The sequence below is a fragment of the Pelecanus crispus genome, chromosome Z (assembly GCF_030463565.1).
Source record: "Pelecanus crispus isolate bPelCri1 chromosome Z, bPelCri1.pri, whole genome shotgun sequence".
In the NCBI taxonomy this organism is placed as follows: Eukaryota; Metazoa; Chordata; class Aves; order Pelecaniformes; family Pelecanidae; genus Pelecanus; species Pelecanus crispus.
The window spans coordinates 25577338-25605041 of record NC_134676.1 but is presented as its reverse complement, the minus strand read 5'-3'; the positions used below and the strand labels follow the sequence as shown (position 1 = coordinate 25605041).

Sequence of the window (27704 nt, the reverse complement as noted above, 5' to 3'; positions counted from 1 at the left end):
CATCTTGTTAAGCTCATATTACTGGTCTGAATCTATAAAATACGCTCTACTATAATGGCATGTTGTCATGCTACTTGCCCTGACAGGTGTTTCCCGGGCAAAACAAATAGGTGAACAAAAGCTCCCAATGCCGGATATAGAAGCTATTCCTAGCACACCAACAATTTAAAATAGTGCCTCCTAACCTGTTCCCAGTCTTTCCAAAGGATTCTGCCTGAGCAGCAGGGTAATCAGATCCTGGGCATCTGGAGGTGGTGCTTCATCCTTTTCAGGCCAGTTGATTTCATCTAACAAAACAGAAAATTGTTTGTTATTACTGAAGTCTGATCCCAATATTCAGCAGAAACTGTGTGAAAACTCTCGTAGTGAGCTAGCAGTAAAGTCAGAGTTAAGGCAACTTTTTCAAGTTGCTCTCTGTTGCACACTAATTACTTCAAATTTTTATACTCTCTATACAGACTCCATAAACATATTGTTATGTTTCCATTTTGCTTTGAAATATCCTTTAACCCATAACAGTATTTAACAACAGATTACAGGAATGCTTGGCTCATGGAAAACTATTGCAAAACATTAGCACAACTTGTATGCTGTCCCTTCTCCCTGCCCCGCCCCGCCCCCCCATCACAGTTTAAATTTTAGTTCTGTTCCATGGAAACTGCTGTTAAGACGGACACAGCTGACCTGACCCAGCAGTCACTGCTCACATCTGTAATCCTTCCCTAATGCTAGCAGGCTCACTGAAGTCATTTTTCCCATGACAAAGGGCCGAGGGATCAGACTCTGCTCTAGAGAGATACATGCCAATGGAGCTTTTTCCCAAGTATCTCATACTTCAGAGGAAAACCACTTCTCTCTACTGACTCTCATACTACTAAGACTTTTGCACTTCATAGCAAGTTGGACCTAAATCATGCAATCAAGATATTAAACTCTGCAGTATTCAGGTAAGGCCAAATAATAATTCTGCCAAACTTTCATTTAAATGAAACAATGGAAAATTGCGCCAGTTTCAATATGAACAGGAACTTTGCAACAGCTTACACAGCAAGTTTTGTCTGATTTTTAGCAGAAGCTGCCTCCACAAATGTAATATATTGCAAGTTTAGACAAAACTCTGCAGAAGTTTCTTGGGAGGTACAAGGATTTTGGCATCAGAAACAGAACGCTAGGAAGCCAGGAAATACAGAAGGCTGTTAAGGATTTTCTTGTCATTATAGGATCTAGACTTTTCCTTCAAAATGATCATCATTGAAGAAATAATCACCAGAAGCTACAGGCAAGTTTAATCTTTGTACTTCAGAGTTTAAGGAAAGGTACTGAAATAAACAGGCATGAAATGTAACCTCTTTCTGGAGCATTATTTTTAACCTTGATCATTTTAGGCATCTAAGTTTACACTGAGGCCTCCCACAGTTGTACTCATAAACTTGGGGGTAGGAAAGGCAACCTACAATGAAGAAGGAGTGAGGTAAAATGAGGGGGCAAGATTTTAAAGTAGATTTTCAAGTAGAATGTAGATTTCACCCACAAAAATGGGAATAAAAGTCTAGGCTATAGTTTGGGTTCTTTAACACGGCTTTTACAGTTGAATACAAGGGCACCATGTATTTTAGCACAGGGAACTTATCCAACAAAAGAGTTCTCCTGCAGATACTGACAGTAAGAATAATTTCAGTAAGTATGGATATTTAAAATAAAAAAGAAAATGAAGCCGACAAGTCAACATCAAAACAAGAAACTAAGCTGACCAACAGTCTTGGAGAGTGAGCGTGAACAGATCATTTACATACACTTCTACAGATAATTTCTGGAAGATAAACAGACACATTCAAACAGATCAAGTTATTTACGTAAGTATCAGCTAGACTGTAACACATGACAATTTGTTTTCCAAAATGTAAAATTAATGCCACATGCAAAATGATTTCTAAAGTGCAAATTTTGTCATTAATTTTAGACTATTCCCTCCTCTTCTCCCAGTCACAGAGCATAAAGATAAAAACACATGTGCATGTGTCTGGAAATGCAATAAAAACATGAGTTATTTCCATGTTTGCCTGCCTACAGCTTCCACTGCAGTTTAAATCTGATTTGGAAAATAAAGCATGAATATGCATCGCAGCCATGAGGCATCCAGAACAAAGCCAGCATTTGCTGCTTGTGTTAATTAAACAGTTGATTCTTCTTGCCACTCAGGCCTTGGCGTATCACATCAGAAAACAACATGGTTATAAATCCATGAACAGCTCGGATGTTGTATAAAGAGGTCATATACTAGAGGCAACTCACAAATCCATTTCACTACAGTTTACAAACAAGTCTGGCTTTCAACTTCAGAGATGGTGGAAAGTGAGATGATGACAGACTGTCTCTAAGTACAAAATGGGATTTGTTGCATTCTCAGAGAATAAGGAACCAGAGGTGCAGTTAGTTTTGTTTCTGCATGCTTGGGGTGGTTTTTTGGTTTTTTTTTTTTGTTTTGTTTTGGTTTTTTTTTCTTAGCCACTGGACCTTTTAAGCAGACCATAAAACAGACTGGGAAATACTCAGTAACAGAGGTGCCATTCTGTTAAGCTTTTGGCATAAACAGAGGCCCTCTACATCTATGCATCTGGGAAATTTATGGAAACAGCAGGTAGGATAGTAAACAATTCTGTTTAATTATCATTCAGTTTTGCCACAAGCCACATAACAATACTTAGGGTCAGCTTGCAGGTTAAGATCTAAAAGGTTATTGAATTTTAAATGGAAGAAGAACAGCTGCTATAGAAATAACACTACACTACAACAATCACCAACAAAATCATTAACAATCTGTGAATTGAACTTGTTTCCTTCTCTTTCTCATTATTTATTATTCGGGAGACATTTGTTTTAGGTTTTTAGTACATCTTTGTTAATTTCTTCATTGTGCCATGAGGTGTTTTCCCATTTATGCAAATTTATTTTAACTGTTTCCTCTCTGGTATAATTTCTTTACTAAAGGCTGAAATCACTGTGCCATAGTGGCACTACTTTTCTACTACTGCTTTTCTTTTTAAAACAGTGCAGCTTAACCATTGTACTCTACTGCATTTCTGTACTTAGCAACAATATACAGTAAGGTCAGCTTTTAATCCAAACATATTCTTATTGCTTTCACTGCAAACTGTGTATTACAATATTACAATAATGGTGGGTTTTTTTGAGCAAAACCAGCTTAAAAACCTGGTCTATCAGTAAAGTTGTAAATATCTTTACTATTAACAGAAATTGAAATGTTTCACAGCAAGCTAAGAAATCTGAGGTTTTTTGTGATGATCCTCACCACTGATTACTTGTCCAAACAGCTCTTCTGGTGTATCTCCAAAGAATGGCACACACCCAACAAGAAATTCATAAAGGATAATTCCCATAGCCCACCAGTCCACTGGTTTTCCATAACCCTGTCTCAGTATCACTTCAGGAGCTATGTATTCAGGTGTACCACAGACCTAAAAGAAAGAAAATAAGCATGATGGTAATACAAGTCTAACTGAGCTATGTCACATCATTTATAACTCTTGAAATGTAAAGTAAGACGGAAACATGGAGAAATGGAAATCAGTACATTTTAATCTACAGAGTTTCCATAACAACTAACTTTTTTAGAATGATGTAGCTACATTTACAGGCATCATAATCAACATCTGTGTATCTGTCATACAAAGGACAGTTTCCATTTCATACATGGGAGTCCATCATGGCAAAAATTTTATTTAACTTAAACATATCCTTATCTTTACATGAAAGTTGTGATAGTTTTATCTTAAGTAACCTTTACAGTGAACAGATTGTGAGCAATGGTAATGAGGCATGCTTACAGGGAAATGGGCCATAGCAAGGATTTTAGCACCCTTGGTTGTACAATGCATCATGAGCTCCACAAGTACTCTGCTGAGACTTGTGAATTCCTTATAAAAAGTCTTCCATTTGTCTCTCTCACAGATTGACTTGCACACAATTAGGTTGCTCATCTTACTAATAGATCCTAATGTACAAAGAAAAAAACCTAGAAAAATCTGCAGGGCATCAGTAAAAGTAACTGACATACACAATTGGAACACCAATGCAGAAATAACAACAGTTTATACAGTATTATGGTACATTCTGCTGGCAAAACATCACTTCATTTGAACACTCAATGTAGAAATGAAAAAGGCTCTTACTTGTTTGTCAAGGAATTCTCTGGCATCCTTCTCAATGTGACCCTCATACAGATTGGTAGTCAAACTCATTAGCCCCACCTTTGACAGGCCGAAGTCTGTAAGCTTTATATGGCCCATGGATGTTACCAATAAACTGAAAATTAGAATGATCTGAAGTTACTGTGATATAATTCAACAGTATGTGCTTACCATTATTATTATCATACTTGGAGGAAAATGTTTCATTAGCACTGCAAACATATAAAGACAGCTTAAAAAGGAATTTAACCAGGTACAAAATAAACAGGTTAAAAATCTGACAGTCTTACATTTCTTACTATTATTATCACATGTAAACAAACTTTTTATATGCAATTGCACAACATCTTACAGAACCATACAAGTGTTGAGAACTGAATGCTAGATGCTTTCAAGAAAAAGAAACAGCCATCATCTGAAAGACCTAGAATAAATGTCGCTTTTGAAGTGAGGTGAGCATTTTGTCTGTAACAAGCTGGGTCATTCATTTGAAAAAAACTCAGGTACTAGGTTAGTTAGTAATTAATACTACACTGCCCTGCGGTATCATGCTATGTAGGTATTGTCACTGAACAGACATGACTCTAATTCTTTTTTTTTTTTTTTTTTTTTTTTTAAAATGTGAAACAGGAAGAAGATAAACAGAGCTGCAACAGTCACACTTTTTACAGCAGCTTCTTCGTGTAACGTTATTTACATGTATAGGAGCAATATTTCTAAATATTAAACAAACCAACCAACCAACCAAACAAAAAACCCCATGCAACAGGAAAGATTTCCCAATCTGGTCAATCCTGTCTTCGTATATGCAAATATCTGCAAGTTGATGATACTTTGTATTAAACAGTGTTTTAAGCATATTTTGAAAGATCTTTTCCTTAATGACCAAAATGCATTTATCTCCCATTCCAGCCAGAAGAGCAAGGACATTTTTTTTTTTTAGCTACTCAGATAGCCACTTCTGACTTAAAGATAGAAAACTTTAAAGAGCTTTTTTGGAAAAAAATGCATTTTCTGTAACTGCAGGTAAGGAAAATTCAAGTATTGTGCAGAAATTGTGAATCTACATAACATTCACGATAAAAAAAAATTCAAAAACATTCAAAGCAAGTTTACACCTTTCATATTTTATGTAACAATTTCAAAGTCCTCTTTTGGTTATATTCTATATACATACTTGTCTGGTTTCAAATCCCTGTGTACAATGCCATAGTTATGAAGGTATTCCAAGGCCAGAACAGTCTCTGCAAAGTACATCCTTGCCATATCTACAGGTAAGGGACCCATATTCTTCATCAAAGTAGCACAGTCTCCACCTGTGGAAACAGGACAAATGTTCCAGATGACGCTATAAATTCTGAGGTGTATCAGTATACTCCATACATGCTACAGAGACAGACACAAACTGTAGTCATAATGTCTATTTTCCAGTCAGATTATTCAACTGAACATGTAACCACACCAACTACTGTGCAGGAAACAGAGTGTGAAGCTGGGAGTGAGCAGTAGAAGGGTTCTGCTGGAAACCAATAAAGTCTGTGCTGCTACTTTAAAAAAAAAAAAGGGGGGGGGTGTGTGTGCAAAAAAAGCATCCACACAACCACAGCCTGGGTATCTTATCTTGCACTGCCTCTGTCTACTGTTATCCTTCAGCATCAGCACCATTTCAAATTGCTTCCTCTTCCCTCTTTCATTGTAAAAGTAACTACTACAAATATCCCAACATGTGCTAATGAAAATTTGAACTCCAGAAAACCAAACAGCATTTCCAAATGAACTTTGAATGCTAGGATACTTACGATTACAGTCTATGAGGAACTTATTCAAAGAGCAGTTATTACCCATTATAGGTGGAGCAGAAGTGTTTTACAAGCTCTCTCTGGGAGATAATGACTGGGAAAAAAAGCCACCTTGTTGGTGGATTTAGATCCTAAAACTGTACTGCCAGAGTACAGAGGATACGCAGGGGGCCTTTCTAAAGCAAGTACCATAGGGGTTATTTTTCTTTCTTGGTGTAAGAAAACTCTTTTCCTCCTCTGTAAAACAGAACAAATGTTTTACCTTCTACATATTCCATGACCATGCATAAATGACGTCTTGTTTCAAAGGAACAATACATGCTGACAACAAACGGATTTTCTGCAAATGTCAGGATATCACGCTCGACAAAGGCCTGTTGGATCTGGTTACGGAGGATGAGATTCTGCTTATTAATTTTCTTCATGGCAAATCTTTGTCTGGTTTCTTTGTGCCTCACAAAATAAACCGCACTGAAGAAGTTCCAATGGGAGAGAAAAAGAAAAAAGCCTGAGTAACTATTAAAAATGTATTTTAAAGTACTTTTCTTACAAATAAATAAATCTTTTTTTTTTAAACTGTATATGTATTATATAAACGACTTGGTTTTAATTTAATGTAGTTGACCTGCCTTGCACATTAGAGAATGGCTACAAACTTCACTTTGTTTCATAACCAGGATGAGTCTCAGTCAACACAAATTAGCACACAAATTCAAACAACTCCGCGCCCCCAAAAGCAAATAACAGATAGCGCAAATGCCCCCCTAACAGATACAGCAAATGCTTTCAGCTCAGGCAGATTTTGGGTGTTTCCATCAACAAAGGATTACACACAAAACCCAGATATGGCTATGGCATAGTGTTATAAAACATTCTGACAAATGCTTATTCTGTAATTGTGCTGTCAGATAATAATGAGTCAGACTCCATCCAGGGGATTTTAAAACATGTCACAGGTTTCTCATGAAGGTTGCTCAGAAGTTGCTCGATGGAGTGGCTCCCTCATTGCCAGGTGCAAAATCTTCTGTCTTGTTCAGTCCCTGACAACAGCATTGATCCATATCAGGGGCAGGTCACCAGTAGGTAATCAAAACCAAAGATCACTGCGTTAACCGCACAGTAATGTGGGATTAAGATGTATCTTGACATGTGGAATTTCCACTGGGGCACTGGGTACAAAGTTTCCTGTAAGCTTAGATAAGGTCAAGGCAGTGAGGGAAGCAAAGTGAAAGAAAATCTCACGTGGACAAGCCTTATTTCTTCCATGGTTCAGGAGAAGGAATCACCCTGCCATGAAACACTGACACAGACATTACTGCTGCATTTCTCAAAATCCCTTGAGGCAAATCCTGAAAATGTTTGCCTTGCTTTAAATCTACTTTGTAGCATTTAATGCTTATAGCATCTCCAGTATATAATTACCACAGTGAGTGTTTACGGAAAGAAAGGACTAGAAGGAGAAAATAGAAGCGGGGAGGGGGGCGGGGAACTGGGACTCAATTATGTAGTTTTTAAATTCAATTTGTTGTCTCCATGAGGTCCAATTATCAGCATACAATTATTTACTTAAACACAAAAAGCAATTCTTGCCTTACTATTTCTATGAAGATCTTCCCACAGCTACCAAAGTCACAGGCACTGAAAAAATCAACATGTTTCTGCATTCCTTTGTGGAGGAAAACTTTTTCTAGACAAGAAAGTTTCTCTTACTGACTCCAAAAGCTTTCATTAATCCCTTGTTCTTGTCTTGAGTGTGGGGCAGGTAAAAGACATGACACCATTATGAAAGTAGGGGAAAACCACCTTCAGCAAAACCCAAGACAAACCCCACCCTTCATGCCTCCTACTAAGTCTCACTCCCTTCTGCCCCTCCCATGCTAGAATAAAGACGGAGTTACTCAGCTCCAGTACTCCTTCCTGCTGGCTTCACGCCTTTTGTCCTCCTGTACCTCTTCCTACTGCTCCCCTCATCTCATTTCTCTCTCCACCCCTTCATTACAAATCTTTTACTTTGTTTTTCTTTCCCTTACATTCTGGTTTTCCTCTCTCTTTTGTTGCTATCTCCTGTCAGTCAGTCTTAGCTTCTTAATCTCCTGTAACTTCTTCTTTTCTTTCCCCTATTTCAGTCCCCTTGTGCACTCCTGGCACGTAGAAAAGCGAGCCCTTCAGGTGCCTGAAGACGCAATCCTTCAAAAAAAATAAAGTTATATGAATGAACTGAGGACTGCCTGAGGACTCGTCATGCAGATCTTTCTCAGAGCTTTAATTTGGACTGTGTGCTAAGATGAACTCTTGGAAGACAGATATTAACCAGAACATATTATTTACAGCATCTTAATAAATCCCCTCTGCAGATCATGTGGATCTGTAGAGTTACTACTATCATATTTAAAGATGAAGAACCAGTAAGTTCTAAGGACTATCTAGCCCAGTAAATACCTGGGACATGCTGGATACGTTTCTCCAGCTCTCTAAATTACATTCTCCAGTCTTAAAATCACAGGCAGGTAATTGTATAACTTTCCACTAGGATTCGGTTATCTACAATTCCTCAGAAAAAAACTGTTTAGTTCAAGCGTTCCAGACTCAAGAGACGACTGCAACAAAATTGTGTCTCTCACATTTACACATGTATAAACTGTTTATGCTATATAAAGTGTATTTAAATGATCTTCAACATATAAAAATGTCTAACATCACTTACATACTCTGATCACAGTGACCCCAGCGAACAGCATTTATGCTTTGCAAAGAATATGATGCCCTAGTCAGCAGCATGTTATTCCTGCAGAAGACCTCCCTTCTTCCTCCATGATGCTCCCAGTTCACAGCAGCAATGCAGTTTCCTCAGCCTACCAGTACACTAAGCTAAGCACACTGCAACAACTGCGCCCAGGACTGCCTGTGACACCAGTGTTCTGAGCTCCCACAGTTCTAAAGAGCATATTAGAATTTGCGCAGATGTCAATAAAATCATAAATAGAAAATGAAATCTTCCCAAAGAGAAACAGTTAAAGAAAGATGTATAAATTGCCTGGACATTTAAAAAAAAAAAAAAAGGTAACACGAAATCTTCCATGTTTTCGCACATAAGTGGGGCTTCAATTTAATCTAAATGGCAAGCTTCGAGTAAAGCACACATCTGCTGAGACACGACTGTGAACTTTGGGGTAAAATGATGGGAACAGCCACAGTGAGTTCCAGCACGTAACAACTTTGCCTTGGGCAATTCCAAATCCTGATTTGCCACCCTTGAAGTACAGTTCTGTTAATTGTGTAGATTGTGATGGCCGCCTAGTTTCTGTTCACTCTCCTCAAAGCTGTCATCTTGCTACATCCTCCTAATCCTGGCACTGAACTTGCACCTTGTCATCCCACCGTGCTCTCCCTACCTCCCCCCCACCTTCCCACATCTACCTCTATTCTTGATTTTTCAGAATGCTACAGCTGGAGCACTAGACAGAAGTTTATGTTTGTTTTGTATGTGCTTTTAAGAAAGAGTACAATACCTCACTCCTGGTTTCTTGGCCTTGATCATTCAATGTTGCTCATGATTTTCAGTATATTACAAAGACAACTGTAAATTTGAGTATTCCTTTAAGACAAAAGCAATGTATTAAGAACATCCAGACCATCCAATTGCCCTGTCAATCCATTCCATGACAGCGGTATGCACTGTCTGCCTGCAAAGCCACAGAGTGGCATTGTTGCAACCGCCTATGCTTTCAATAAAGAATTTGCTTTCTTAACTCCCCCCTTTCTGTTTTCATAACATGGAGACAAGAGATTTCCAAAACATCCTCTGATTTCACTGTATGGATCTCAACAGGTACACAAGTGCTCTGTATTTTATTGAAGCTGTATTTCAACATAGCAAGAAAAGTTTACTTTTCAAGAGAAGAAAATTCAAAAACTTTGGCACTGTCCAAACATTACCTTATTCCACTCCCAACATAAATCTCAGCTTGAAAAAGTATCTCTAAAATACCTTTAGCTAGGCATAAATATAAAACACTGTGCACATGTGTTCAGATGTCCAAAAAATGGTAAAAAAATTAACTGGGTTCCTGAACTGCTCCAACTTAAGTATTATGCAATCTATCCCTACAATCTTACAACTAAGATTCCCTTTTTTTTCTCTAAACTACTTACAGGCTTCAGGCCTAGTTTACAGCTCTTCAGTAACTTCAACTTTTAGAGCCATTTTACAATCCAGTCTACATTCAGTGCTTGAGGCTAATGTAACTGTGTCACTTCCTTTGACCTGATTCTCTAATTTGTCAGAGGACCTTGAACTCCTTGTGGAAACAGAGGTACTGTACTTGCTGCTTAAAAGTTAGAGCTGCTCACCAGGAGCTATGTTTCATTTTCACAAGGAATTTCCTGAGAAGAGACTGCTAAATTCTGTAGTTGTGGACATACGTCTGATGTTGCCTCCAGTGAAGAGGAGCCACTTGTGAGGCTGTGATTCATGTTACAGTGATATGGTAAAGTTTACTGATAGTTAGTTAAGATCAGAATTTACAAGCAGCACTGCACCACCTCCTAGCTAGGCAATGCCCATGACCAAATCAGATTTATTTTGGAGCATGGGGAAAGCTGCCTAAAGCACTGCAGCACTCCTAACATGAGCATCCAGTGTGGTGTGGGTCAAGATGCACAGCCTCCTCTCAGCAATAGTTCAGCTTTTTCCTAGTCTGCCTAGAAGCAAATGAGAAGCTGGCCATCTGGATGAAGAGAACATGATGGCTGTGATCCTTCTCTCACAACTGCTACTAGTCCTAGTTGTTCCAATATGTCACAAATTTTGACTAATACAATCACCTCTCCATACCTAACAGTAGCAATATCTTCTATCTTTATGGCAACTGGTAAACACAGATGCAAAATGATGAAGTTACTGTCCAGATTTCCTATGGGTAAACTGTTCTGTATTTGCAAAAGAAACACTTGAGAAATTCAGCTCCTCACCAGTTTGTAGCACACCGCATATTCAGGAACGACAGAATTCAAGACCTTCAACATACTCGCCACCTTTCCCTACCACCAAGAGGATTGCATTAGCTGCCAATTAGATCCTCACACGTATATTAGCTACAGAAGAAAGATAAGGCACTTGCCTTGTGCTGTACTAGGAAGGGAGGCTCACTTGAGGCCAATAAAGTGCATGAGTTCAAAGTTCGTAATTTTGAGTAAGTCCACAAGGAATGATGAATATAAGACCCCTAGCATACAAATTGCCAGCCTCTACCTTCTAAATAGTCTTTAAAGCTATGGGCTTCTAGGAATCAAAGCCTCTTACTCTGCATAGATCAGTCACCCACAGGGGTAAACAGAAAAGAAGGAAACGAATACAGATTACTAGACCTGCAGTCCCTAGACCTGTAGTCCATTCAGAGGTGGTGCTACTTAAGTGAACCTACAAAGCCACACTTCCCCGTATCCCCTTCCACTTCCGAACTGGTGGCTGCCAGGCTGATGAGGAATTAACCTGATTGACAGGGTGTTATTCTGCAGCTGGATAACTTTCTTAGTCCTATTCCCAATGCAACTACACATGAGCAAGTACTGTCAACTGAGTGGAAAAGGGACAGGAATGAGCACTCACAGGTTAGGGGCAGCAGCTGCTCAAGTCAACACTGCCTCAGAGTTTTTAAATTTATCATGCAACACTATTAGCCAGTATGTCATGTACATATTGACATCACCATCTTTGTAGAAGTAAAAGGCAGGTGCAAAAGGGATATCATGTATTTGCTTTAAGCAGAACAGTTATACATTAGTGAAGACCAACTGAACTAACATCACTTGCTTCCCTGAAATCAAATGTAACCTCTATTTTCTTGAGCTGGTTAAGGAAACCAGGCTGATGCCAACTTGAAGAGATGGACTACTACTACCTGCTACCTCTTGCAAGCTTGAATATGGAAAAAATGTTGCTGTGACTGCAGTAGAATTTTAAAATTTGGTAAGTATGAAAAGTTTTGGCTGGCTGAAAAATGTCAGATAGACAGCTTGTGAAACCATTAATGACTTGGCCAGCATCATACATGTTTACTGATTCACAGCTTGTTTAACTTCTTGTAAATTCCTAACCATTCCCAAAAACCTGATACACCTCATCTATTATAGTTATTTAATTGCACTACAAATGAGTTTACCCAATCAATTAAAAGCAGAGAACTGCTAAGATATTTACTCAAACCTTCACAAAACCAATAGTTCATATTTAAACTCATCAAGTTTAACATATCTGACAAATCTCTGCTACAGCATGCCAAGACCAACAATTACCCTGTCAAGCAAAGCTTTCCATGTCACTAGTGAAGGCAAAAACACCACAGCAAAATCAAAGACAGAAGAATGTATGGGGTTTTTAAAATTTGTTCAGAATTAAACCCTCCATTATAGCTTCAAAATAAAGTATTAGAAGAGCACACTGAACCTTTAATAAGCCAGAGCACAAAACATGCCCACTGATGTATTTTTGAGAATAAATCAATGAAGCACACACAGAATATACATGTATTTAGGTTATTTAAAAAAATTAATGGCCTGGAAAAACATGGATGGGGAAGAAAATTATCCTTATAGCTAACAACAATAACTTTTATTTCAGCTGCTTATACTTGTAAATAAACTGCAACAAATGCCTATGGGGCAGTTTATTGCTTTGTATTCACAGACGGAACATGTATTACTACTTTATTACACTCCATTTTGTAGACGGGTTAAAGAGCATTTAGGTTATCATGATGTTTTCCCCTTTAAACTTGGCTGTAACTTTTCAGTAAATTAACCACCAATTGTATTGGTGGCAACAGAAAAAAACCACTTAAAAATGGTCTGTTGATATTACGGTCCCACTTATCTGACATACCACAGTGGAGATCTTCAAGCACACAGCTAGTTTTGAAAAAGTGATATTCTAGAGAACTTAGGAGCACAAGCCTCCTCAACTTACAGTAGTTGGGGGGAACTGACTAGGTGTTAAAATCACTTTTTAAAGTGAGTAAATAGTTTAAAAAGTTTATTGTCTCACAATTCACTAAGTCTGTTCCTTTCCCTCTACATTAATTAGTAAATGGCTGTACCTTTGCCTTCTTTCCTATTCTTGATTCTTCTTCTAAGAAGTAACCATTTAAAACAAAAATCCAAACCAACAAAATCCACTTTGTTATTGTTTGCTTAAGGATGGAAGTAATAGCACTCTACCAAACTGATGAGATTTTCAATTTCCACTTCTAATACTACCACTGTATAACACACCAGCCTACCCCTGTTTTAACATTTGCTAAAGACAGTAACGATTCATGCAGAATCTGGATATGCTCCAAGCTGTTCACCATCTATCAGCTCTCCTTTTCCTCAGAAATTTATCAAGGTCTCATTCAATTTTTATGACGTTTATACTGCAAATTTTGCATACTATTGGTGTCAAAAAGGTGTTTTGTAAGTATGGATTTTCCCTGCCACAAACATGAGGAAAAAAAAAATTCTACATGCCTACATTGTATGTGCCCTAGAAAGCCAGGGCTTTTCATCCTTTCTTTTTCAGCTTTTCAGGTCCTTACTTTTTCTCTGGTTTCAAATGGACAGTCGTCTCCAATCTATGTTTCTTAATGGCTCATCAAGGCTTCTTCTGACTGTAACAGCTATGGAGTAAGAGCCACAGGTCGACCGAAGCTCTAGCCAGCCTTGTGCTGCTGGTTGCAGGACGCCCTTCTGCAGCTGCCCCCTCCTCTCCCCAGTCCTCAGCATCCTAAAACTGCTGGGAAGCTGGACAGGTCTAGTGACTCAGACACCCTTTTCTCCAATAGGAACACACCCCACATGGTGGTTCTTACCCTCCTCCAGTAAGACAAAGAGGAAATTGGGTAGGAGATGAACGGAGGCATGGAAGGGACTAAGCATCTGCCAAGGGAAAAAGAAAGGGATGCAGTCAAGGAGGGGAGCAGCAGCTACCGCTAACTGCTGGAAGAAAGGCTTTTGAAGTCCTGGGGTAATTCGGAGAAACTGGCATACGGTAAGTAACGAGTTTGCCTAGGGAGAAATTCTCAGAAAATGAATTGTGCAGAGGTTGACTAGTGAGTTGTATTTGGATATTTGCATAACTTCAGTGCAAATTATGCTATTTCCTTCAGGCTTTTTGCTAAGCTATGTAAGCAGGTCTGGACACAAGTAATAGCCTCCACACAAGCTATCATGACCAACAGTGCTAGGCAGTACTAAATGCCTCCTGTCCCAGAGCTCAGGGTTACCTTTAACTGAATATGATCAGAGTGTACTGTGCCCATCAGCCTCAGGCCATTAAAACGGCACGCAGAACTCCAGCGGGTAGATTGCAGGTGCTTTCTCTTCTATGTCCAAGGTTTCTCCAAAGAGTGAGTGCTCAGTCCTATCAGGTCGCTGCTGCTTCCTACCTCAAGCAGAGGTAGCACAGAGTAGAGCCAGTCTAATAGGGTCTGTGCTGGAGAGCAGCTCAGCCCTCTCCACTGCCGGGCTGTGACATGGTCTCATTTGGCAACAGGCTGCTCACTTCAAGACAGAAACCCCTCTTTTTTGAACCAATACATCCCTCCTGGTCCTGCAGGTTACATAGACCAAAAGTTCCCGTCTTGACACATTTCAGTGCAGAGGAGGAGCCAATCAAGGGTCTAATAGATAATGTCTGATCAGAAAAGGTGACTGAAGACAGACTTCTGCCTGCTGATAGACACAATCCCTGCACAGTACTTCCAGAAAACATTCTATGTTCAAGGCCCAGGCTAACAGAATTTTCTCTTGGTCTTCTAGGATATCTCCAGATGACTCACATACCACTGGGCAGTAAGCTGTGCACTTCCCAAGTACCCAGAAACTAACCAAGTAACAGCAATTCCTTAAAAGCTAGCTGGTTAAAATTTGAGGGTAGAAGAGTGTCCACGGAGAAGCAACAAAACAGTGCTGTCCCTCTTAAGGAAATTTGTTTCTACTTCAGCAATATTTTTAGGTCAAGTAAGCATTCATTTTTAACAATCTGTCTCCCTACAGATGCAGTTTTATTCTGTTTCACATCTGCATAAACACAGGCTGTTTCCAGTATTATAAAGGGGACTTTAAATCTGCCTTTTGATTTATTCACATTTCATCGTTGGCATTACATGATACCTACTTCTGAAAAATCTCTGTGATGTAATATTCATTATTTTAATTTACTGCAGCACACAGAAATTCATTATTGCCTAGCAGGCTTTCCAGAAAGTTTTTCTTGTGAACTTCAAATATTAGCAACAAAACAGGAAAGTAGAATGAAAAAATCAGCAGTGCAAACAAACTCCGTCACAAAAACATCCCTGCAATAAGAAATAATGGACAGTTAAGCAAAAATAAAATGCAAAAGATCTGTTGCACTCATGGATTACTCACCCATAAGCTCCATTACTAATCAGTTTAATTGTTTCAAAATCACTTTCCCGAGGTTTCCTCTGCAGCTTCAGTGAGGTATTAGAGCTCTTTAAAGTAAAAAAGGAGAAAGAACTAAGTTAATACAGTACTTTTTTCAAAATCAGGGAAAAAGAGAAAACAAACAAAAAACAACTATCACCAGGCTGTCACACCCTGATGAACAAACTAAAAACTCTGGTCAGTTAGCCACACAGCTAGCACAGAGAAGGACCAAAGGGACTCCTGAAGCAAAGCTGCTTATTCATCATAGAGGTATCTGTTAACACCACAGCGATCTGTCCACTTATCTACAAGCAGAGCTAACAGCAGACAGGAACGAAGGCTTCTGATAAAGGAATTACTGGCAATTCCTGTCCAGAGTTACGGACTTCTGTGAATCCCACCAGGCACTCATCGCCCATTGCCTTCCCATTTTACTAAATCTGACTCCAGTAGTACAGCCTGGTAGTAACAAAATGTAGATGAGATCTTGTTCATTCAAATAAACTTTTGTACATTTCAAACTAACATTAGGATAGAATGTGATATAACTTAGGACAAGACTGTGAAAAGAGACACAAAAGACAAAGTTTAGACGGTAAAAATGCAGTAATTCTACCGTTACAGAGGCCACTTTCACCTACTTGTGTGCCAGAACATTTTCAAAATGGAGTTGTCCCAAGTACTGCACAACCTTTTATCTAGCTTTAATTTTTAATCTTGAAGATGTAAGTGTGAATTAGAATTGGGGTGCAGGGGGGATGATGAGGGCATGGGACTCAGTATTCCAAACCCACAAGGTCCTTTTCAAGATGTTTTCCAAATCTCCAAGAAGTTCTACAATCCCTATCCAGGCAGTTTGGTAATAGTTAAGCTTGAAAGTAGACCTGGTTGGAACATTTTCAAATGCTTGCTAAAGAAAATTCAGTGCAAGAAGATTACTGGATATGTTAATATAATGAACTACACAGGAGCAGAGAGAGATGATTTATTAAATTGTTTAGCCCATTTGTCTGCCAGTACAGGATTCTTCCTAATTGCATATTTAAGATGATTTTGAATGGTGCTGTACTTCACTTTTAAGTTATGCATCCTGTCACTTCCCATGTGTGTTTATTCCACAGCTGCACTTTGAGAAAATGTTTCCAAATATTCACCCTGTATTTTTCTTTACTGATTTCATTTCATCACCTCCCCTACCTACGTTCCTTCATGACACTACATTATCCTTCCTGTATTTCTTCAACATTTGCACAACACAAATAAGTTCACAATTACAATTTCTTAGCTATTGCTAAGCCAGTTTGCACCTTAGAATCCCCTAGGCACTTCAGCACTTCTTTTAAGTCTTCTAGTTATTCTGTCTTTTCTCCAATTTGTCAGTATCCTTCCACTAAATACTGCTCAAGTCTAATACAGTGTTTTAAATGCAGATGAATGAAAGCAGCAGAATAAGAAAGACTCTTCATGTCACAACTCTGTAAGCCTTTATAGGCGGCATTTTGCCAGAAAGTCAGAAATTATCTCAAGATAATATGACACGTACCAGAGGATGATGTCTTTTCTATAGCATATCAGAACTAGTTTAACAGATACCCCATCCCTGTATTTTAAACTCTACTAACATTTGTAAATACCTGTGAAATATCACTGAATTACCTATGTATCCCCCAAAATTGCACTTGCTTTTTCTATCCACTTGTACTGAAAATCAACACTAAATTGTTAGAAATCCTTCTACTCTGTTGACTGAAATCCAAGGTATAAGAACCAACTTTTAAAAATAATATAAATTGAGAGCATTTAAGCCCACAATATTTGGCCCAACCAACTCCTCCAACTGTTCTTCTTTTGCCAACCTGAACAAGCATCTGTCAAAATATTACTGTAAGATACCCACTATTGTAGACAAATATTTTCGAACACAGATTCAGAACAATGTGCGATATTCCAGACTCTAAACTAACTTTCTGAATCCAGGCTATTTGCTAACTTGCTCATTTCTTCCTTGTCTCTTCACTGGATCTGTTCAGACCCTCTAAGTTTGATCATCAGCTGCCTCTATAATTGGACTGTTTTAAAATCTGCTTAAAATATTTTATTTTTTATGAAACTGTTTAAAAAGCCTTCTAGAAGAAAAATAAATATATTAAGTAAACAGAAATAAAGTAAACAGAGGTGGGTTTTGTGGTAAAACAATTGCCACATGCTGAACACTAACTTTGTGGAAGCTAAAGACACTGCAACATCTAGGAAAATAGGTAGAAAATTTTGTTATAATGTTTTTTGCGAGCCTTCTGTCTGCTGAGCACCATGGCGTTAGTCTAAGGATTAACCACTGTTCTATTCAACCTGTTTACACATACCAGGAGAAAATACAATGGGGCAGGGCTGGGGGGAACACAACACATTTATTCTTCCTTGCTCAGATTCAGCAAAAGCAGCAACATAACAGGAACACTTACATTTATTGATTCATCCACTTCCAGAGTTTCCGCTGTCCCACTGTCACAGTTAGCTAGCTGAGCTATTTCTGGAAATAAAGATTAGAAACTTCATTTTAAACTACAGCAAATACAAAACTAAATTAATTTACTTTTCACAGAAATCTCACAGAAAATTCACAGAAAACCTGAGAAGTGATACTTTTCTGGAATACTTAATAAACATGCTCTCCTATCTGTAGCACTTGCCAAGTTAACTTTTAGGGCATCTCCAAGCTCATATAAAAAAATCCCACACAGAAAATGAAGACCTGCTAATTCAATGCCTATGTAATCTTCCACTGAAGTCAAATTGCCATGAGGCAATGAAGAGTGATACTGTTACCACCGCTGAGACGTGAGAATTCTGAGATCCGTGTGTGATCTGAGCATTAAGGGAAACACAGGACTAATCTGCTAAAACTCCTGAGGATCTCAGCCCCTAAGGGGTTAATAACAGGCCCCATCCTTGTCAGGCTCCGTCACAGTTAGAGCGAAAAGCTTCTAGTTTAGACAGAGATGAACTCCAAACTGTTTGCATCTTCCACACAGAAATGCTCATATGCCTAATGGAATAAGCTAGAAGTCATTTTCTTAGAAGCTGGTAATTTATGGAGTTACCAATACAGATGACTTCTCCGGGAAACTAAGATTTTGGGGAATCTACAACTTGACCTGGGTTAACCTACGCTGCAGAGCTCCTAAGCCTATCCTGTTCTTCAGGGGCCCAGTAACTAAGAATTCATCTGGGTAATAAAAGCCAAACAGGACTGCTGGTAGCTAAAAGACCCTGGGAAGCTTAGTATTACTTTAATCATATCCATAGTTAATTCTATACTCCACGTAGCCAAAGATGCACATTTTATCATAATTATGTGCTGGGGCTCAGGGAAGACCACCTGAAATTTGGGAGTTGCATTTTTATGTCAGAACTCTTAACTGAATTTATTAATATAGAAAGTATTCGAATATTCACATAGAATATCTAAACTGGATTTTTCTGTATAACAGTAAGCAACTATTACAAGTGAAATTCTGCACAACATTTACTGTAATCATTAAGAGCAGATTAACCACACAGATAATTTTCTGTTGGAACAGCAAAGATTTAAGGAGTAACTCATTTGTAATCACTATCCAAAACACAATGTTTGTAAAGTGTAAGAATCAGATGTATTGAGAATGTCACTTCAAAAAACAAACAGCTCTTTAAAGCGTTAGAGAAGCTAAAGACATTCCAAAAATTCTGCATATGAAGTCAATAAACAGCAAAAATTATCTCCAGAGAACAAATCTTAAAAAACAAACAAACAAACAAACAAACAAAAAGCCTAAGCTATAGGCCAAACTCAAAACTGGAGTGGATTTCCCTAGCAAAACAAGAGTTTTGTGAACAAGGGGTTTTTATAATAGAAGTGTTGATGAAACCTTTATTGTACGAGTGAGAACCAAGAAAGCTAGAATAATATACTTTGACAGCCTCCTCAACTGAAATTATTTTCATAAATAGCAAATTATAATGAACCATTTTTAAACAGACCTTTTGCAAAATAACCATTATCTGAGAAATATGTATTCTTTGCAAGCAGTAGGTAGTAATGGAATGGAACTGAGAGTCAGCTTTTGAAACAGGGAGCTATGGAACCATTTTGTAATGCCTGAAGAGATTTTTAAAACTCATCTAAATACCATTAAACATCTGCCCTTTTTCTTTCATTGATTTAAACCACTTCTGAAGACTCATGATTCAAAAAGGTAAAGATGGTAATTTAAAAACCATGGGGAAAAATTTCTCCCTGGGGAACTCTTCAGAAATGCAGCCACCAGTCTCTGCTAAGTGATGAATCTGTTGTGGTATTGCTTTCAGTACAGTATAAATTTATCTAGCATTATCTCCAAGTAATTCATGCATCATTTCACTCAAAGAAAGGACACTACAGCTATGCCAGCAAACAAAGGAGGTAAGTAGAGAAAGGTCTAAAGTAGGACGTTGCTTTTCTCTGCAGAGGAAGTAAAATCCTTCGCATGAACATTTATAAACATTGCAGACATAACTGAACAGCTTGGTTAAAAATACAATTCTGTGTTTCAGGGTAAGTGGTGTTACTGAGGTGGGTTTTGTTTGTTTTGAAAGATTTAGTCCTTCCACTATTTAAATATTTCTAAATATTTTCCATTTTTGCACACAAGGAATTTAAAGCTCTCTCAGGAGGATGATCTTCATGTGATTTTTTTTTTTAATAGTAATAAATGCAGTGTTTCCAAATAATCCTCTTTGTAAACAACTAAATCCAGGGCATAAACCCATAGTGCCATTCTTTTATTTCTCCTTAGGAAATGTCTTTGTATACAGAGGCACCAATTTAAAATGAAAACCAGATAATTTAAGAAGTCATTGCACAGTGATTTATACTGCTTATAAACACCACTTTTTGTAGGGAGGCAGGAAAGCATTAATACGAATCAGATGGCTTGAATTATTTGATCACAAATCTTTATTACACATTAACCTTTAAAATGATACACAAAATAATTCAATCACCCAAATCTCCAACTGAACCAAAGATCAGTCATCTACACATCATACACCCCTCAGTGTTTACTGACAAACCACATAGCCCATTTTTTCCCCACAGAAAAAAACCCACATTTCAGTTATCCTGGAATGCTTCAAAGTTTATGTTCTATTAATTAATATTCAATTTATGAAATGTAATTATGTGTCCTAGATGAAGGACACACATAAAATAAATATTTAGTCTGAGAAAATAGTAACCCCTGTTTGTATATAGCATTTGTCTCTAGACCTTTCTCACGATAAACCGTTTAAAAAAAATTCAGATATTACTGAACTGAGGTAGTGGCAGATTCTTGACTCATGCTGAGGAACACTTTTATCCAAGTGGCCAGAAAGAGTCAATCAGTAAGATAAGGTTCAAGTGGTAGAACCAGGGTCAGTAATACTAAACCCTCAACCCATACTCCAAGTTAAACCTTGCAGCCTTGATCAGTGACGAATTTATGAACTGTTAGTCTAGGCCAGACCAACAGCTCTCCAAATCCAGCAGACACCTACCTTACAGAGAATTAAGCTACTACTTGATCTTTTCCAGTACCACATAGAAAGCAGTATTTATGTGTCTTTCCCGATTTGTCTGGCATCCTTGCTGCACTCCAAATCCAAGCAAGAAGCATCAAAGCTCCTTCAATCTATACCTTGCATAAAAATTATACTAAATTTAGTGAGGAAGTTCTTCTGTGAAGACAGGAAGTAGACTAATAATAGTCTTGACTTTCTTTAAATCTGTTAACATAACATGACCATCGCCTATAACAATATCCAATCTAACTGAATTAGATCTAACCAAATTCCTGACAACATCTGGCAGTACTGAACTTCACAAGCTGCTGAAGTTGAACAAAGAAGTTTTCTTTTAACACACAATATACCACTCCTTTGATTTAAGAAAATGTGTTCTTGCATCATGAGAACTGGTTAAAAAAAAAGTTTATCATGTTTTTTTGCATTATTTTGTGTTATCAAGTCCTCTCCTAGAGATCCCCCTTGTCCTGGGTCATAACACAGAAGACAAGCTAAAAGGCACTAGCTAGACTCATTTCCCATGATGGCATTTCTGCCAATTCCTTCCAAATTGAATGACTAGCACCCAACACAATGAACCAATTTCCATTTGTCACTCGTGACAGAACCTGGTCTCAGGATGGAAGAGAAGATGGTGTGGTTAGGAGACAGAAGTAATTCTAGTTTTCTCAAGAATGTCCTTAAAAGCAGAATCAGGCAAACAAAAATTCTGCAATGACAACACCTCCATCGGAACCCAAGTTCTCCCTGCAGAAGTCCTCAGCATGGACATATAAATTACCCCCAAAAATACATCTTTGCAGTTTTAACAGGCAAATAATGGCTCAGCCCAGTTTCATTAATACCTACGGCTGGATAACAGTTGCCATCAAATTATACTAGTAAATTTCAGCTAGAGCTGAAGTAAGAAAGTTGCATTGCCAGGCTGGAAGAAGACTGTTAGTATCACTGACACAGTGTATTTTTGAATGACATTCACAACAGAAAAATCTCAGATGGCCTTTTTAATGCCTTTGAGCTTGTGAGAGAACTGTGAGGGTTAGCAAATTGTTCCCCTACCATCTTTACTCTGACCCTTTTCAGGTACACACAGATTATCAAGAATGATTAAACACACTGAGAAGGAAGAATCTAGGAGCCTATAGCTGGATCAGGAGATGCACTTACCTTCCAGAGGGTCTTTATTTAAGCCCAGCTGGCTAATAATATATCGAGGGATGTCTGTTTTAATGCCTTGCCCCTCTTTAGCATGGCCTTCAGCTGCTTCCAAAAGATAGTAAAACTCTTCAGGATCAAATTCCTTTAAGAAAAATAATCACCATCATTCCTTCTGTAGAAACTGAAGTCTTAACGCCTAACATAAAAACTTCCTTTGCTTCTTCTATTGAAAATATCTGACACTTCCCTTATTAAAAACAGTACCTCTTTATTCTATTACTAGTAGTCTATTACTCTTATTACAATTCTTATACAATCTAACATGCTGTAAGTAATGAAATTTCATAACATTATTTCAGAGCACTACTTTATAAGAATAGTAAGTTCTTTGCCCTCAAAACTTCCCATAATATTCAGAGTGAAATGACCTATAACCAGCAGTGATAAGATTTCACATACAGAAGACTACCTCCCTACAGCTGCTTGCATATAAAAATCCACTACTGAAATAAAGAAACTATGTTTTTTACATATTGCTCTCCACTTTTACTTCTAAATGAAATTTTAAATATTTTTTATCAATATATATGCACTATGTGTTATGGAAAGTACAATTAAATACATCACTAACTTTACAACAAAGCCAAAATTGTGAGTCACTGAAAACAACATTTGAACTTCATTGATCCAATTGTTCTAAATCTAGAAATGAAACATCCTCCTTTGGGAACCAACTGTATTACAACTATCATTTATACCATGGCTAAAAGGCAAGCCTGAAAGAGGAACAAAAAACCAGAAACTCAAAACTCTGCCTATCCCCCAAGTCCCTTGGAAACACATTTATTTCACTACCTTCATAGATGATAAAAATAGGAAAGCACTGAAATGAACAAAGTAGTTTATTAAAAGGTTTGGGTTTTTTTTAAGTAGACTTTCTCTGTCTACTGGAATGAATTCATACCAAAACACTTCTCACATAGCCATTACATTCTTCAAGATGTTATGCCAACCATAGATCACAAGGTGCAACGCTTAACAGAATGAGAGCCAGTCAGAGTCATGAAACATTGATGCAACGCAACAGACTTTTTGCTGGAGTAAGTCAGTCCTGTCAAAACTATCTGCAGAAGCCAGGCAGAGTGCTGAGCTAGTTAGCTTCCCTGCCGGTTGTTTCACGGCCTGCCATAACTCCATGGGGCTTCAGCCTGTGTGCTGGGTCACAAGGCTCCTGTCCTAGCTCCTGAGGCTACCCAGGACTTGGGAACTCAATGTCCCAACCTGGAAGGTAGCTTGAGAAATTAGGTATCATGTGTCATTTTGGAAGCATCCAAACAGCTGCAACCGCCCGGAGGAGTTGCAGCACATCTGAAATGAAATGTCTCTTGTGTAAACAATCTTAGATTTTCATTTGTCATGAAACAATTTACATCATCTCCAGCCTACTCCGAAGGATTTATGACAAACCCATGAACTGCCCAAACTCTCTTATTTAGCTCAAAGTCTCAGGATGCTGCTAAACTGCCTAAAAATCTGAATAGAGTAACTAAGCATTACATGCTGTTTTAGCCTTACTCTCCTCACGTGACATGCTGTCCCCAGCTGTATCTCTTATATGTTACTCCTTGGCAGTGAAGAACACAACAACGTGATGAAGTGTGTCAAGACTTCCTATCTACCTTCATCATGAAAACATCATCTCCTCCTTACCTGCTGCAGTGGCAAGATATACAGCTTCTCCTCTACTTGCTAGTAAGTCAAGGTAATTTCAAAATAGATACTTTTAATCACATGAATATCTGCATCTCTCCCCGCCCTCCCATGAATAATTAGAAGCAACACATTTTCTGATCTTTACTTCCAACTCTTGTGTTTCACTTTCCATGTACAAATGGAGAAAAATCTTTCAATATTAGGCAGTAGCTGCTGGCACATACGAAACTGCAAAAGCTTTGTTCATACGATTACCAAGTGAATAAAAATAGGAATTCGCATAACATGAACACCTGAACCAAGATCAGCATCAGAAAGCTGACCGCATTACTGCACAGTATCTGAAGATTCTCATGACAAAAGTCCTGGATTGATTTCCTATAATGCTAGGAACTTTGTTACAGAGGCCGAAGTTTTCCATACCTAGTATCTATTTCAGACAGACATTCTAAAATATCAGCCAGTATTATGCAAAAGTTTCTGGAGGGATGCTACAGAAAAACAACACTATTGTTTCTGTAAGATTACATGATTCCAGTGACATTGATGGAGTAGGCTTAACACATTCTTGAATGAGAAATGTAGTGTTTTGTGACAGTATGCCTAAATTTGTACCCGCCTCTGCAGAAACATACTGTGCAGAGTTGTTACATTCCATCTTAAATCTCCTAAAGATCCCTTCTGAAGTAAGAACACTCTAAGGAAGCTGTGCTGGCTTTCTCTGCAATTACTGCTCTGAAACTCTCAACTAAGAGACACGGTCATCTCCTGGCCTCACAACACTGTCCTTCCACTCACATCAGCAGGCCCACCAAAAGGAGGGATGCAGGATGCACGACAGCTCTGCCTGAAACGTTATAGAGCAAGTAGCCTGGGATAAAATCCCAGGGGCAGAAACTGGGAACTGTGATTCTGACTAAGTGCATGGAGATTTGGACTAGCTAGCTATAAAACTTAGCATCTAGGGAGAATGAACTAATGGGCAAATAGGTCACCAGGAGAGAACCTGAATTAAAAAGCTAAAAGACAATGACAATGCCGGGGGCAGAGGTAGGTGGGAGACAGCCAGCAAGTATGGAAGGGAAGGACAAAGCATCGTAAGAAGCCTCAGTCTGTCAGCCCACAGGATGTATTTAAGGGCATTTTTAGACGTGTGATGACAGAGAAGGGCGCAGGCCAGAGGGAAAACAAGACATCGTGTAAGAAATTGGGTGAAGAGGTGGAGAAAGATTATGTGAACCCTGGGAATGGAGCATGGAAGACCACACTAGATATGGAATGAGCGTTTCAGGGTTCAGGGCAAAGGAATAACGCAAGTTTGGGTTCAATGGCAGAGGCAGGACATGCCAAGGCATGCCCTTCTCAAAAGCCTGCTTTTTTTTTAAAAAAAAACCATCTCTTTCACATTGATTCAGAGCAGAGCACATACCTTATTTTAGATTCCTTCCGAACTGCAAATCATGAACAAACTGCAATTGGGAACACTGAGACATGGGGTTTCCAAAACAAAACAGAGGCAGCTCTCAAAATGCCCATGGCTGAACAGGCCAGGTTGTGGATTAACTGTGCCACAGATGAAGAGACACAGCACAGAGCCAAAATCAGGTTGGAAAGACTGACTAGCTTAGATTCAGTGCCATGCAAATGCAGTTATGACACTTTCAGGCATAACTTGAGTCTAGCAGCAGGTTAGTGCCTCCCACATAAGCCTTGCCAGCCTCAAATAGCTGTACGCAGTATCAACACTGTGATCCTGGTATTGGCAAGCAGAGTGGCTCAACAAAGTCAGCTCGGGCTGCCTGCCAGGCCTGTTGGACTCAGGCTGGCTCTTACATGGTATTTGGGTGTCTACGCTGATCTCCTGGGTACACTCTGTTCTGCAAGGGTTTATTAGTTCCACTGAACAACTGAAGCACATTGGCTCTGCGTGTAGGAGCAACTTCCCCCACCTGAGCCATCCCAGCTCCCACAGCAGGGGTGGGCAAAGCAGAAACACGCCCACATGGCCTTGTACAAGCTAGCCCTGCCTGGCAACATCAGTGCTATGCTCGTGTATAAGGAAATTAACTGTTCTGCTCTTTCTTGTCCCCCGTATAACTCTGACTATCTATCTGTATATCCAGATACCCTAATCCCTCCGCTGCTGTTCCCCCCAGATGAGGTACTGCAGAGCTGACTGCAAGCTGCTTGTAGCTCTGGCAGTTGTTGAGTGAAACAAAATTAGGAAACTTGTAAGAAGAAAAAGAACAACAACAAAAATGGGAAAACCACCAAGCAGTTATGATTCTGAACTGTCTTCCCAAGGAATAGCGAAGTCTAACAAAACAACAGAAAACCCAAGTGGTTTCAAACTGGAGCTTCCTCAGTTGATGAAAGGGATTCTGTAACGTAATACTTGCAATAGCAGGGAACCAAACACAACTGCAGGAGGTCCCTGCCAGTCCCATGTTCCTGAAATAAAAGCAGAAAGGATCCCACCAACAATGAAGCCCTACCTCATTGTTTGACATGTTTCAAAAAAATGATTTTGAATACTAAGCCAAAAACCTTCCTACACTAACAAGAGAAAAACCTACTTATAGTAAGCACAACATTACCAGGCATTCCAGTAAGCGAGCAGGACGAGCAATAACTATCAGGATTTTTCGGACAAGTTGCTTAATAAATGCCATTTCTCCACTCTCTGATCGCTCTTGAGCCTAAAAGATAAAAATAAAGGGATAATAAAACAAACCACATTTGATGCACTACTTAGGAAAGTATATATGATATTTGGGACACCTTTGAGGATTTGAAGCATGTACTTGAGACAAACAGCACGTCAATTTCAAGATGCTAGCAGAAATAACAAGGATTTGAGCAACGCTGTAATTGCAAATTGAAGTAATCTTGTTTGTACAATTCTAACACCGTAACCACAAAATAAAAGCGCCTACAATGGACTAATACCTACTTTTTTTTTTTTTTTAAACTTATACAGTATTAGTACCATCAGTTTTGCAAAAGGGACTACATTTCAATACAACATACATCTCTCTACATATACAGTTGTGTCTCAATTTGTTAATAATTTTAGGGTGAAATGAAAACTGACCTAAGTAATATTAATAAATATAAGCACCATCCATGCCAAATTGACACTGATTTCCTATGGTCACATGTCATACTAAAATGACAATGACATATATATATAAAAAACCCTCTATTTGCAGAGAGGCTCCATATAAAGGTACAGGTAGAAAGACGACAACGAAACACTGAGTTCTACAAAGATTACAACAAAGGAGGGGAAAACACTAGAAAAGAATACGTACAGAAAAAATACTTATACAAAGTTTGATCACATTTGCACAATGGTCTGAAGTGCATTTCAAATTTCTTTCAAATGTTCCCCTCTAAGAACATATTATATAATTTAAGGAGGCTAATGAATGTAAAGAAATGCTATCATTCTCCTTCTGATTACAATACACTAACAGCCCTTCACTCAAATATCAAAGCATTTCTTTGTTCTGTATAGTAGAAAACTGTAGACAAGTTTTTCATCATCTCTTGCTTATTCAAAACCACAAAGAGAATTAAGAAACTATCATTTTAAAAGTGATTAATATGGACAAATAAGTACTCTTCATATAATACATCTTATATTTTTTGAAGTAAAAAAAAAAAACTACAAAAACATAAAGCTACATATTACTCTTAATAGAAGTACTACAATTTTAAAAAACACCAAATATCTGAGAAGAATTAATCTGTGAAGTTTAAAAAAGGAAAAAAGAAAAGGGCATAAATACCGTCTAGCACTCTGCAATAG

At 38.4% G+C, this 27704-nt stretch overlaps 1 protein-coding gene across 1 annotated transcript in view; it reads right to left on the bottom strand.

Annotated features, from left to right (window-relative positions):
* Positions 1 to 27704, bottom strand: part of MAST4 (microtubule associated serine/threonine kinase family member 4) — a 312006-nt gene that overhangs the window by 21614 nt on the left and 262688 nt on the right. The window contains exons 13-21 of the mRNA XM_075727088.1: positions 26488 to 26589; positions 22187 to 22319; positions 17899 to 17966; positions 15416 to 15501; positions 6270 to 6478; positions 5386 to 5524; positions 4191 to 4323; positions 3311 to 3476; positions 186 to 287 (exon numbers count right to left, since the gene is read on the bottom strand). Coding sequence (XP_075583203.1) covers positions 186 to 287; positions 3311 to 3476; positions 4191 to 4323; positions 5386 to 5524; positions 6270 to 6478; positions 15416 to 15501; positions 17899 to 17966; positions 22187 to 22319; positions 26488 to 26589 — 1138 coding nt within the window. The remainder of the gene's footprint in view (positions 1 to 185; positions 288 to 3310; positions 3477 to 4190; positions 4324 to 5385; positions 5525 to 6269; positions 6479 to 15415; positions 15502 to 17898; positions 17967 to 22186; positions 22320 to 26487; positions 26590 to 27704) is intronic.